Genomic DNA, 12,977 nt, shown 5'->3' on the forward strand with positions numbered 1-12,977 from the left:
GGGCAGGTCAGCTGATTCATCCTGAGCTGCCACCCTCTGTTATTTGTCTCCCGTAGCTCAACTCTGACCTACATTTAAAAAAAAACAATGAGATACTTCTTTATTTCTAACATAATTGTAACTTGGCTCAAAAACATTTTTTACTTTATGTATTTTTTTGACATTACATAGATCAGACTATGGAATAATAAAAGCAATGTGACTGCAAGGACAAATAAAGGAAAGGAAAAATGTTAATGTCCTACAGCGCATTAAAGGGGAAACTCATTTTGTTACTAGCTAATGCCTTTAAGAAAGATTTAGAAGGAAGCTGAGACAAAAAGAAATCACACAGAAAAATCAGAGAACATTGCTTATAATCATACAAATATATGTTATTTTATTGAATATTATATCAGAATAAGACATCTCCTTTCATTTCATGTAGGAGTTATTGTAGAAATGTACACAGGTCTGATGGCAATCATGGAGAGAGGGTGAATTGAGGGCACGTGTCTGTCGATACTGAGAGGGAGTCATCCGTAAGGAGCCAAAGAACATTAAAGTATGCATGCTTTGCAAAAACCACAAAATTAAGAAAAAAAACAACCCATGTCAGTAATTCTTATTGCAGACTGTCATTATAGCCTGCAAGTTGTGAGTGCAGTTAGCGTGTTAGATTTGTTTCCCCTCCTTGAGTGCAGGCTGGTAGTTCTGGTTGCATATTGCTGGTCTTTACTCCTGCTTTGCTGCTTCTTGGCATATCCAGAAAAGCCAGAACGTCCCTGCTTCTGCTGCTTCTTTGGGCTCTTAGTGCAAGGAGTCCGTGTTTAAATCCCTGGTGACACTCGGGAGGTGCCTGAGGAGTCAGGCCTGCCCTCTGTGGATAATCGGTGCCAAGGCCAAGTGTTATTTATGGCTTCTTTATCTTTTTCATTTTTTAAAGTGTTTGTTTGTTTTTTGGAAGACAACGAGATCAGTTTGAGAGAGAGAAGTTAAGAGTCTGTAAGAACAAGAGTGGGAAACCGTCTGGAAGACTCGTGTGACCGTAAGTCTGATGCCACCAAGGTCATTGCTGAACACGTTTTGGCTTTAGAAACTGTTCTGCTGTTTTTATTTTATCTTTCTGACTCGGTCACACAGTGAGATTCTTTTTGGGGGAAGTTTCCCCATCGGTGTAAGTTCAACAGTGCTGAGCAAATACAACAAATAAAACCGAGCAAGTCCAACCAAATAGGAACAATTCTTCATAAAAACAACATCAACGAAAAACATGAAAAGGTATAACAACAGAAAGGCAGTAAAAAAAAGAGTACAACACTAACACAGTTAGTACAGTTTTAAGAAAATGAAAATATGTGTTTGTAGATCAGATATACAATATTTGTTAGTATTAACATATATGTAAACTGACAGCATCCTGCACATATAAACCATCCAGACGACTTCTGTTGTCTGGAAGCAGTCTGCTACCCTGTGTAGATTCCTCACATACTCAGGCATTCCTGAAAGATGCCATTCACTCACTGAAACAGCAGAAATATCAGCATACTCCACAGGTTCAGCATATTTGGCTTTGTGCATTCTGCACATTAAACAAATCCTTATTCAGAAAGAACTATTAAAAAAACAATGTTGCAGCCAAGACTCAATTTCTGTTAGTGTCCTGTTTTGAATATTTAAAACGCTTGGAACAGCGAGCGTGGCACACATCCATTTTGTACTGCTGTAATTCCAGGACTGATTTATAATTTATTTAGGATGGTTTTTGAAGTATTTAGTTGGCACAACTGCCTTCAAAAATGAGATCCATCAGTTTGAACCCCACTTAGGTTATGCAAGAGGGAAAGGATTTTTAGAAAACTGTATTTTATAATGGTGTGCATATTGTGTTATCCAATTTATATTAAATCTCTTGTGTATGGACCACTGTCATGTACCATTAGTGATTGTTTGTGAGTTGTAATAGATAAAATAATTCATTGGGATAGCATTAATCAAATTCAGTGAGATGCTGCATTTTGACTATTTAAACTTACAGCATAGCAAGGCGGTGGCATCAAAACCACATTAGGAACCCACGACGAGCACATTATAACCACATTAGGGTATGATGCAAACAGCCAAATGTCATGATATATTGCCATCTTATTAAAATTCTGTGGAAGGAAAAAAAATTCTTGAAGTTATGCCTTCAGCACTGTGGCTTTCTGCCCCTGATTAAAAATTCTGCCTCTTAGCAACCAACTACATCCATTAGAGGGTGCTAGTTAAACATAATTTTTCCCTTTAATTTGACAAACTCCATGGCGCACATTTCTGTACTGTGAATGCAGGTTAAGTTGGTTCACGGTTTTGTGGATTTTTGAGGATCATTAGTGTTCATTAGAAAGCAATAAGAAAATCCTGCATGCAGGTAAAATAGATTTTGTAAAATGTAAAACTCAAAAAGGTGCATGGCTCAGATTGAATTTGTGTAGCGCATGGATAAATGCTATGCCTGAAAAGGCCGTTTTGTTTTTGCGCATGTCAAATGAAATGTTACCAGGGTTTGCTGCAAAGAATTCCCTGGATGTTGGTTAGTTATTGTACAGTGCAGTAAAACTGCTGCTTCTAAGGTTCAGTTTACCTTTGGTTTAACTGGTTTACTTTTCGCAGATGTGTGTCTCGAAGCAGACTACGGCTACTGATGCTCACACTGTTCCAAAATGAGAGAAAACTATTTATTCATCATCCAGTGTAAAAGCCTCCTCCACCGGGGGTTGTCCATGTGGCTCCTTTGTTGAGTTTACAGGTTGAAATCAAACAACAGCCCTCTGAGTTCATCATGATCAAATGGATTTCCCTGTCTTTGGCAGACCTTGGGGAGATTTTTGCACCTATTGCAGGGTTGATGTTTTTTTCGTTTGCGTTTTATTGAGTCTATCGATCATTGTTTCAGTCTCATGCCCTTTCTTTTTTCTCGCCTCTCTGTCTTGTCTTACCATACTGTTAGTCATAGATACACACACTCACACACAGAGACCTTATAAAGACACTAAAGGTATGCACACCTACACAGGCAATGTGATGTTGAGAAGAAACTTAATGGGCTGTAGGTACTCGGTTAAGGGATCTGTGTGGGATAGGGATTACGACTTTAAACCTCTCATGTGTGGGCACGCAGACTATAACATTTTTTTTTTTTAAATTTTCCGTGTCACCACCTTACTGTTAGCTTTGTGAGACCTGTATTCATAAATGTATTCTCACTTGCAAAGCAGAACAATTCAGACTTTAAACTACAATAACAAAGATCCTCTTAACAGCTTTTCTACTTTTAGGACCACCATGTCTTTTTCCTCTCCTAACTTTTCCATTCAAGAGCATGACTAGTTTCACTTAACAGCTGCATTGCTTAACTTCTCTACATTGCAGAACATTGCTTCATGGCCATAAAGCCATACTTTTCCATTTAGCCCCGCTGGTAAAGCATTCAACTTTGTTCTTCATTTCACGTCAGACCTGACATTCTCTGATCTAGGCTGTCTACTTGCAGTATCACCATCAGACAACTTACTGTGGCATTCGTCATTACTACAGAGGTGAGGACTGATTGGCTTTTGGGACTAAGGAATCTACGGAAGAATTTGGATCAAGCGACAGAGGGTGCTGAGGGTTATTTCTTAAAATCTTCTTTAAAAAAATGAACTGGAGCTTCAGAAATATACATTTTTATACTCCTTTGTGTTTTTAAAGTTCCTATTAGTTGCAAGTCTGGTAAAAAAAAAAAAAAAAAAGCTATTACATCTCATTCCTTTCCTGTCAGTCATTCACTGCGTTGGGCTTCAAGTACTTCCCTTTCATAGAGTGAACTTGTGATCAACTTCAGAATTCAAAATCGTGTGCTGCCTGCTGTGCAGACACATTTATATCATGCAGTAGTTAGTAATGCATGGTTAGAACCCATACAAGGCTGTACCAGACTCCTCCGAGAGGCAGAACATTGGGTTTCCAAAATAGATATTTGTAGGTCTGCAATGCAAGGACAAAATATCCAAATTTAAACTGAGTGAAGCTCCCTCTGGAAAAGCCCAGAAAAATGAAAGACTTGATAAAAAAATGAAAAGCCCTCCAACTAATTTCCTCCATAGACCCTCTGTCCTAAATAGCACACAGTGCCTCTTTGTCTCACATTCATTATCATACCCACATGCCGCGCGCAATCCTGCCAAAATTCTTGCTTACTTTACTGCACACATTCCTTATCAACATTCCTCAAGAATACACCTCCTAATCCGTCACTCTTCCTAAATAACCGCCACCGTGTGATGACTTCTTTACAATTCCGCACACAATTTCCGACTTACTTTTCACCCTCAATACGGCACATTCGTAAAGCCTCTATTTCACTTTCTGTAGCATGTCTGCACATTTGCACATTATGTGACCATTCAAATTAAACTCTATTGCCAATGCACAGAAATTCCTAGAATTATCGGGGAATTTTTAGCAGCCATCTAATAGGCATTTTTTTTTCCCGTTTGGCTTCCCCATCTCCCAACATTGCTCTTTCCTGTCATAGCAAGGGACTTAACGCTGTCTGTGTTTGTTGGTAGTATCCATGCACCATTCACTTAACATTGTGGTGACATTTGTTTTTCCCCTCAGTGACTTACCAGAGCAGACAGCACCCAACAGCAGCCATTACTGAAATATCCCTGACATCTCCCATTTAGACACCTTGTATCAGGTCAGTTGCATACAATTCTAAAATTGCATGCAGTTCAGTCTCGATGCAATCAAAATACCGGTTAATTGAAACTAAAAAAAAAAGTTACATTTAATGAAGATTCCTTTGAGGACACTCATTCATTTAAAATATATACACATCACACAAAAGATGTGATGAGTGGTAAAAAGTATCACCTATTCCACGACACAGACATGTCAAAGACATTGTGCTGTGTCTGAAGGACATAGTAGAGGTTACCCACAGTTTCTCTTTCTATCCTCTGTGCATGCACTCATTCACAGAGAATCTTACCTCACATTTATACTCTAAAAGACAGCGACATAAGGGGGTTAAAATACAATCACAGCAAGACGTTCACTCAGACAACTACATTTTTGAGGGCAATTCTTCCAAGGTGATTTGATAAAGCTAGTGAGTGGATAAGCTGCCAGACATCCTCAGAATAACAAGTGCTCCAACTCAGAGGCTCCTTCGGCTTTGATGTTGGGCTTCAAACCTGGCTTTACTCTGACAGCAGATGCCGAGCAAAGTGTACACTGGCGTGCTTTTTCAGGTGACTGATCCACCCTGGGTTTAAAATATGAGCCAGTTGTTTCATTTGTAGCCTTTAATGAGCGAGCGCCATAATTAGCGATCACCCGTTAGAGATTACTGCAGTAGAAAGAGGGTGTCATGCACTGTCTCACTTACTTATGCTGCCCCTGTTTTTGATTTTGCTGGTATAAATATTGCTCAAGCCTTTTGACCCTTTCCATTAGAGTCTGGAAAAACAAAAACAAAAATACATGAAAGTAAATTATATTTTATGGCTCATCTTCCCAAGAAGAGTAGCTGCTTCAGGTTATTAATTTATTTTACTGGGAACCACTGCTTACACCTACACCAAGCAGTTCCTTGCTCCTGAACTTTATAGCATTTGTTGTGAAATTCAAATATTCCGCTTTCTTATCTCCAGCAGGACTGAAGCAACCATCCCCACCCCTCTGCTTATTCAATATAAGGTTTTTAGCATCATCCGGTTATTATCACAGCTAGCAAAGAAAGCAAACAAAAGAGGAAAAGGATTCGTTTTTAGTTGCTGCTGACCTGACCCGACCCAAGCTTCCTGCAGATTTCTTTCGTCTCTAAGCCATATCATCTCACTTTGAGCTTTAGTTGACCTTAGTGATTAGCTGGTAGGCAGATGGTGGGTGGAAAGCTGGCTGAGCCACACTGTCACCAACTTTAGGGCTCAAGAGGGAGCCCATGGGTGAGGATTATCCTGCGGAGTCAGTGCTGGATGTGTGTGTGTGTGTGTGTGTGGTGACTATACAGTACAATAGAGCTGATGATGGGGAAGGCATATGAGAAAAGATGAAACTGTCAGCAGACAAAGAAGCTTGATCCTGACGGAGAAATAAATGGGGCTGCACGTAAGCAAATCACAACAGGTACAGAAAGAAGTGACACTGGGAGAAAGGGTGGGGTGGCGGTGGTAGGAGTTCTGGCTCAGACCCTGGGCTTTCCTTTCACTGGTTTCAGGTGAGGGGGGACTCCTCTCTTAGGTCTTCTTGGCTGCTGATGGACTGCTGACTCTTTATCCCTCAGCATCTTGGAGTGCACTTCTGGAATGAGGTGGCCGCTGAGCACCATTCCCCCAGCCACCCTCAGTGCATAGTGGGCAACTTTGTTTCAAGTGTCACTGCTACCCTTTGTCCCACCCTCATTCTCCTGTGCTATGAGGCCTCAGCCTTGGGAGCTTCTTTCTGTCCATTCTTTAGGGACGGCGAATCTGATGTCTTCACCGTCTTCCGAGGTGGGCTCACTGGCTCACTGACTAGCTCGTGTAGCGATGGCTCCTTATACATTGCAACTGTGTAACAAAGATAGGAGTCGTCAGTTAGCAATTTAGGTTAATGATTAATAACTGAGAAATAAACTATTTCAGTATAGTTTTTTTAAATATACCCTCTATAACTTTAGGCAGGAAGTGTGCCGCTCCCTTGGTCTTCTTTACCCGGTTGCCCTTCATGACCTGACCGTCACGGTTGATACCGATATACCAGGAGCGGCCAGACTGGGTCTGCCGATAGAGCATGGAGGAGTACGTAACGTAGTAGTTCTCAAACACGCTCTCTTTGAACCTGCACTCAGGAGTGAAGTGCTCCTGAAACGAGATATGGAATAGGAGAAGAATTGCATTCATATTGTCAAACTGAACATAACAAGAAAAAGTAATCTGCAAATGTGATGAGAATATTTCTAAATTATCGCAAGTCTTTGAACTTGGACTACACTGCATGTCAGCCCAGACTAAAAAGGAAACAGAAAAAAACAAAAAGAAAAATATGGGATGCATACTGTGAAACACATTAATGAGGTGGCTGTTTCCGGAGGGAAAGGAAGGATAGAATTAGATCTGAACTTGTGTTTCTTTGAGAGCGTGGATGTTCCGGTCTTTTAAGAACAGCAAGAAAAGGTGCAGACTATAATATAGATGTGAGAAAAAGCATTAACATCTCTGCTAAACATAACAACTACCCAAAGGGAAAATGCATAGATGGAAAAAGAAGATGAAAGACACCTAAACAATGACACCAACACACTGCAGTGTGCACACATACATTGCTGTGTGTACATATAAATGACATCAAAGTGCAGGAACTGCTTCGGAGACATCACAATATGCTGAGCCTGGGATGATTATAGGGGTGAGGATAATACTGGTAAAGTTTACCAGTGTTTGGAATCACTGTTTCTGCAATATGTATGCCATAATTGGTTATGACATGCATACCACATTTAATTTGTGTTAAGCTTATAATTATGACATGCATAAGAAGTTGTTTTTAATGTGTTTCCTGGTTAAATAAAAGTTACATAGACAGAGACGCCCATTGCAGAGCCAAACACCACAGTTTCCAAAAAGTAGACACCTATGTGGAAATTACCCAACTGCAGTTGGTTAAAATTATTATTCTTTTTTTATCAATGTACAGTGGCAGTTACTAGTTAAAAGATGTTACGAAGCCACAATCCGCTACCCAAAATTTCAGCCCTGACAAATGGCTGCACCACCGCCTCTCTTTAAACCCTCTTTTTTGCTCTCTTTGTAATTAGACGTTGTAACATGATGTAAAGTAAATGGCTGAATTTCATTTAAAAAAATACAATAAAAATCAGTGAAGTCAAGTGTAACTATATTCTGTACTGGGACGTGAACGCCAGCATGGAAGAAGCTAACGCTACAGCTGCTAGCACTGCAGAGGCCAAACTAATCTGAAGTTCTGCACATTTCAGCGACACTTCTAGCAACGGTAACGTTATATTAGCTATTAGGTCTGGCTTTGGGGACAGGGATGGGGACACCCTTTTGCGCCTGGGGACAGCTAGACTGGGACATAACGATAAACGTGTTTAACAGTTTCAGCTCTTAAAATGCAGACTGAATACTCATTTGACCAATATTTAATTTTGTATTTTTAAAGCATGCTCACCTTCAAATCTTTTCTCAGGATTTTGTATCTTTTTCGACAATTAGAAGACTAGTTGCCAATAACATCCTTAGTTAAAGGCCCGGTGGAAATAGTTTTTGTTTCTGTAGTTAAATTTAACCTGTTGTGACAACAATATAGCATTTTCTTTTTGACATATAGTGAGTGCCATTTCTTGAGCATAGAACATAATGGCTATAACACTGCTAGCATTAGCTACAGCAGAAACAAGCAAAGAAACGGCACAGCCAAAATACCAAAGTTGAGCATTTAAACCAAGGGGTGGTCAAAGGAGCTTGCAAAGAAAAGCGTCTGGACTTCTTTAAGTTACTTGAAGACGTTTCCAGATATAAACCTAGTGGGAGTAACCCACTAGGTTACTCCCACTAGGTTTATATCTGGGACTCTCCACCATTTGACCTTAGAACTGAAGAAGCTTCTCGGATGAGAGGTGAAACGTCTTCAAGTAACTTAAAAAAGTCCAGACGCTTTTCTTTGCAAGCTCCTTTGACTATGATGACCTGGATGACTAAGAACCTTCACAGACAAACCAAGGGGTGGTTTCTCAGTGGCCCAAATTAATGAATTGACTTAAAACAAAACATTTTTTTGGGCAGAGTCAACGCTGAGGTGTGAGAAAGTTCACATCTATAGGACCTCTAAATCTTAGAAAAACAGGTTGAAAACAAACTAGATTTTAAGGGTCACAAACTAGTATTACATTTATATTTACGATACATGTTTGGGTTTTTTTTGTTGGTTTTTTCCAGACTCAAATTAAACAACAGAAAGATCTTTCACCCTGCAATCCCCTAAATGAGATTATTAATATAGGCCACTCTCATGTAATGCCAATTGTCTGTGACTGGCCAAATGTGTATAGACAACAGAAAATCAAATTAGAAGAACTTGGATCATGTCCAACAGTTAAACCATTCTTTGTAAGTGATCATGTCCCTGCAGCACTTTCCCTCTCTCTGTACTCAGTGTAAGGGCTACTGAACACTGCATAATGTTGGCTGGTGAGATTAACCAATTGTGACAGATATACATCACTCTTAGTCTCCATCAGGGTCTGGACAGAGTCTGTCCCCTGTCAGAGAGCAAAGCCAATCTGTTGGATTGATTAAGTGAGAGCAGCAGGCCAGAAATGGCTGAGTGGAGAATTTCTGAGACTCGGGACAAACAGTAGCATCAAACTTGGCGTAGACACGTTTTAATAAAGAGACATAAGAGACCTTCAGTTTCAAACTTATCACAGATCATCAACTTTCTGCTTTATAGGGGAGTTTTATCCTTTAGCAAGGTATTTCAGGACTGTGTGTCCTCCCTCCATTTATTTCTGACCCACTGCTCCACCAGTGTTCATGTCCATTTCACTGCCACCTTCCTACCATATGAAAATAAGCTTCTACCCTTAACTCAACAAACACTCCTGCTACCACCACATTGCAGAGCTATTTTAAGATCCACTGACAGGTTTGATATCTTCTGCTGTGCTAACACAGAGGATGGGATCGATAGATGATCTGCTTCATTCATTATTAATCAGACCAGAGAGCAAGAGGGTGGGAAGTGCGGGAGACAGAAGGGGAAAGGTAGGGGAGACAGGAAAGAAAGCAGAAGATCACTCAGAGAGGACAGAGGGGTTGGTGGGTAATAAAGGAGATTAAGAACTGAGAGAAAGGGAGATCCCTATTATCCCCCAGGACCAAAAGGAGCGCACGCTGAGCTGACAAGGGCTTTAGTCGTCAGCACCCCACAATCTAACACTCACATTCCTCTGGAAACAGAACCCATTACTACAGCGCAATGCCCCTTAGTTCAACCTCTGAAATGACACCAGTGATAACCCCTCTCCCAAGTCATCCTATAATTACCCTTCATAATCACGCCCCTGAAATTAGTCTAATGATAGAACTCATGTTTTCTGTACTTCATTCAAGTAGTCTCAGAAGATCTAAAGAAAAACCATTCTGCGAGAGCAGGCAGGACAGTAAAAAAATGTCCTTATAATACAAGGATTTTTGATGATGACCTACCGCAGTGGCTTCTATTGCTCTCCCTAATGGATACAAATATGTTACTGTAATTATCGCCATCTCTCAAACTCACCTTGAGGTAACCTTTAGACCCTAGCAAAACAATAGTTTCCGCTCCCACTGACAACATCACTCAAGCCACCAACGTCTGCAGATGAATTACTGCTAATGATGTGTGGAGCGTTGCACATTTTAAAGAGCAATGAGGGAATATTTCCATCTAAGTGGTGGGTACTTGGACTGAAAACGAAAAAAAAATCTCCTTCTTTAACCGTGACTTATTCGGAGACTTGGCTAGCTAGCTTCCCTCTTCATGTGTCGCAAGCCAAAAAATTAATGCGAATGAAAGCAGATGAGAAAGATAATATGTGCGGAGAATTCCTAAGATGGGTAGAACCTTTTTATGATGCAGAGTATCATCCAGACCTTCCCCGCCCACACACGCAACCTCCTTCCTCATTCCTTGTGTGTGATTACATCTGTTTGCTCTCCACCACGACCATACTCTGGAAGTGCATCAAGCCACACTCACACACTCACAGGGCAGAGTTCCCTAATCTTACCCTGCAGATAATTAGGATATAGGGGACAGGAGTGAGGTTGTGACTAATTAGAGAGAGTAATTCCATGCATGATATGTAATATCTTGTTCACTTTAATTTCATCATGCATGTACAAGCATGAAATCAGAACTGATGCCCCTGAAAATATAGCTCTATTTCTGTAAACCAAAACATCATTTGCATTTATCATGTTAAAACATTTGCAGTTCCCCATTTAGACAGCAGGGGTCATAGTGTCATGCAGGCTTCCTGCATCTATTAACCGGCCCATCAACTCCTTGTGTAATCTATGGGAAACTGTGAAATGTGCCCAGCTCCAGTAATCCCACCACATTCCCATAGTTCTGCATCACTGCTGCAGCAGCCCACTCACATGACAACATGAAATGTAAAGCTCATCCATGCAACATTCACCTAGTACACACACATACATGCTCTCTGCGTTCAGGAAGCCTTCCACCTCCCCCTCCCCAGCAGGGCATGTTGCTGATGTTGTTTGTCAAGCCAGATGTGGATGCACTATGACACGACGAGTTACATAAGTCAGTAGACTACAGAAGCTTATTAAGAGGGATTCAGAGAGGATGAGAATACTGTCTAGCACCACACATGTATGATCTGTCCCTAATGCAGTCCGGGGAGAAATGAAGCTCACATGACAAGAATAGAGTGGATGATAATGTGCTGAGACTCGTGGCTCTGCAGTGCTGATTGATAGCTGGAAGTCCCTTGTCAATATAATGCTGCTGAGAGTGGAGCTGTCGCTGACATTCCCTTCTTCCACCGTCGGCGACAGCGGTGACTGTTCCGCACTGCCCGCTGCCTTTATCAGAAAACCCTCTGCTTTAAATATTCTGGGACGCAGCACTGTGGTTAATAGCTATTCCATACTAGGGCTGCCACAAACGATCATTTTGATAGTCGACTAGTCACCGATTATTTTTGCGATTAGTCGACTAATCAGATCATCATCCATTGGACGTAAAACTACAGCTTATTGCACCAGCAGCATCTGCTCATATAACTATCATTAGCTTACAGCTTTAAGTGTTTAAGGTCTGTGCTAACTAAAAATAAAGACAAGATGATAGTTTATTAAATTTTAATTAAATTTGCAGATTGTTTCGGTGAAGTTTAATGAACTCCTTGCTATCTAAAATATAACAGGACACTGGAGTAAATTCTCCCGCATCTCACACTTCTGATAATCAGCTGTCTGCTTGACGTTTATTCAGCTGTGATTAAACTATAACTTTAATCTCAGCCAAACTGATTTACTCAGGAACAAATAAAATACTAAAAAAAAAAGCCAAACAATAACATTTTAAGTTATCTAAGTGACTCATATATATTTAACCTGAGTAGCGAAAGACGGCAGTGGGTTTGAAAACGATTTGCGGGGAGTCCGGTGTTCTCACGGCGCTAGTGACCTAGCCCCCGGCTCGCTAACGAGCTAGTGGGTAACAGATGTCTCCGAAAACGTTGGAGCGCTTTTGAAAATATGTGGTGTCCTGATAAACTGAGCAGATATTTGAGGTTTACACAGCTACATTCTCGCCTGAAAATATGTTAAACGTTTATTTTGTGACCCAGAAAGAATAATAAGAGTAACATTAAAACTAACTAGCTGCTGCCATTGTTGGAAACTGCGCTGGGCCGCGCTATGAATTCTGGGACACAGCTGTTTCTTCTTCTTCTTCGGGGTTTAACGGTAGCTGACATCCTTGTACATGCAATGCTGCCATCTTCTGTTTCAGTCCGTTATTACACTCTTAAATCCTGCCACTTATTCCTGCGTCTTTTGTGATCTTACAAAGCTTCAAACGACGCTTCGACTATTAAATCAGTCGTCGACGATTTTGATAGTCGACGTAATCGTAACTAGTCGACAAATCGTGGCAGCCCTATTCCATACAGTAGCAAATCGGATAATGTATCCTGACTATTTTGGTAGGAGAGCCACGGTACAGGCCGGCTCATGAATCCATCACAAAGAATAGGATTTTTGCCTTTCCTAAGTGCTCCTAATTGGCTGCCTTGGAAAAATGTCCTGCTTTATTGTTACATTTCTGCACTCTGCCTCTTTTCTTTGGCTCTGGCCAATTATTCTCCCTGCTGCTTTTTCTAATGTCCACATTTTCCCCTGTCCTGTGATAAAAGCGATGCTATCAAGCAGTGGTGCTGT

The 12,977-nt window shown here is 40.8% G+C and overlaps 1 protein-coding gene across 1 annotated transcript in view; it reads right to left on the reverse strand.

Annotated features, from left to right (window-relative positions):
- Positions 1-353: 353 nt before the first annotated feature.
- fgf11b (fibroblast growth factor 11b) overlaps positions 354-12,977 on the reverse strand; it is a 40,877-nt gene continuing 28,253 nt past the window's right edge. Inside the window, exons 4-5 of the mRNA XM_085288529.1 lie at positions 6,662-6,860; positions 354-6,566 (exon numbers count right to left, since the gene is read on the reverse strand). Coding sequence (XP_085144655.1) covers positions 6,430-6,566; positions 6,662-6,860 — 336 coding nt within the window. The 3' untranslated portion in view covers positions 354-6,429. The remainder of the gene's footprint in view (positions 6,567-6,661; positions 6,861-12,977) is intronic.

Source organism: Mchenga conophoros, linkage group LG10 (assembly GCF_057382185.1).
Source record: "Mchenga conophoros isolate Kocher_MC1m ecotype Shallow Benthic linkage group LG10, M_conophoros_male_GT1.1, whole genome shotgun sequence".
In the NCBI taxonomy this organism is placed as follows: Eukaryota; Metazoa; Chordata; class Actinopteri; order Cichliformes; family Cichlidae; genus Mchenga; species Mchenga conophoros.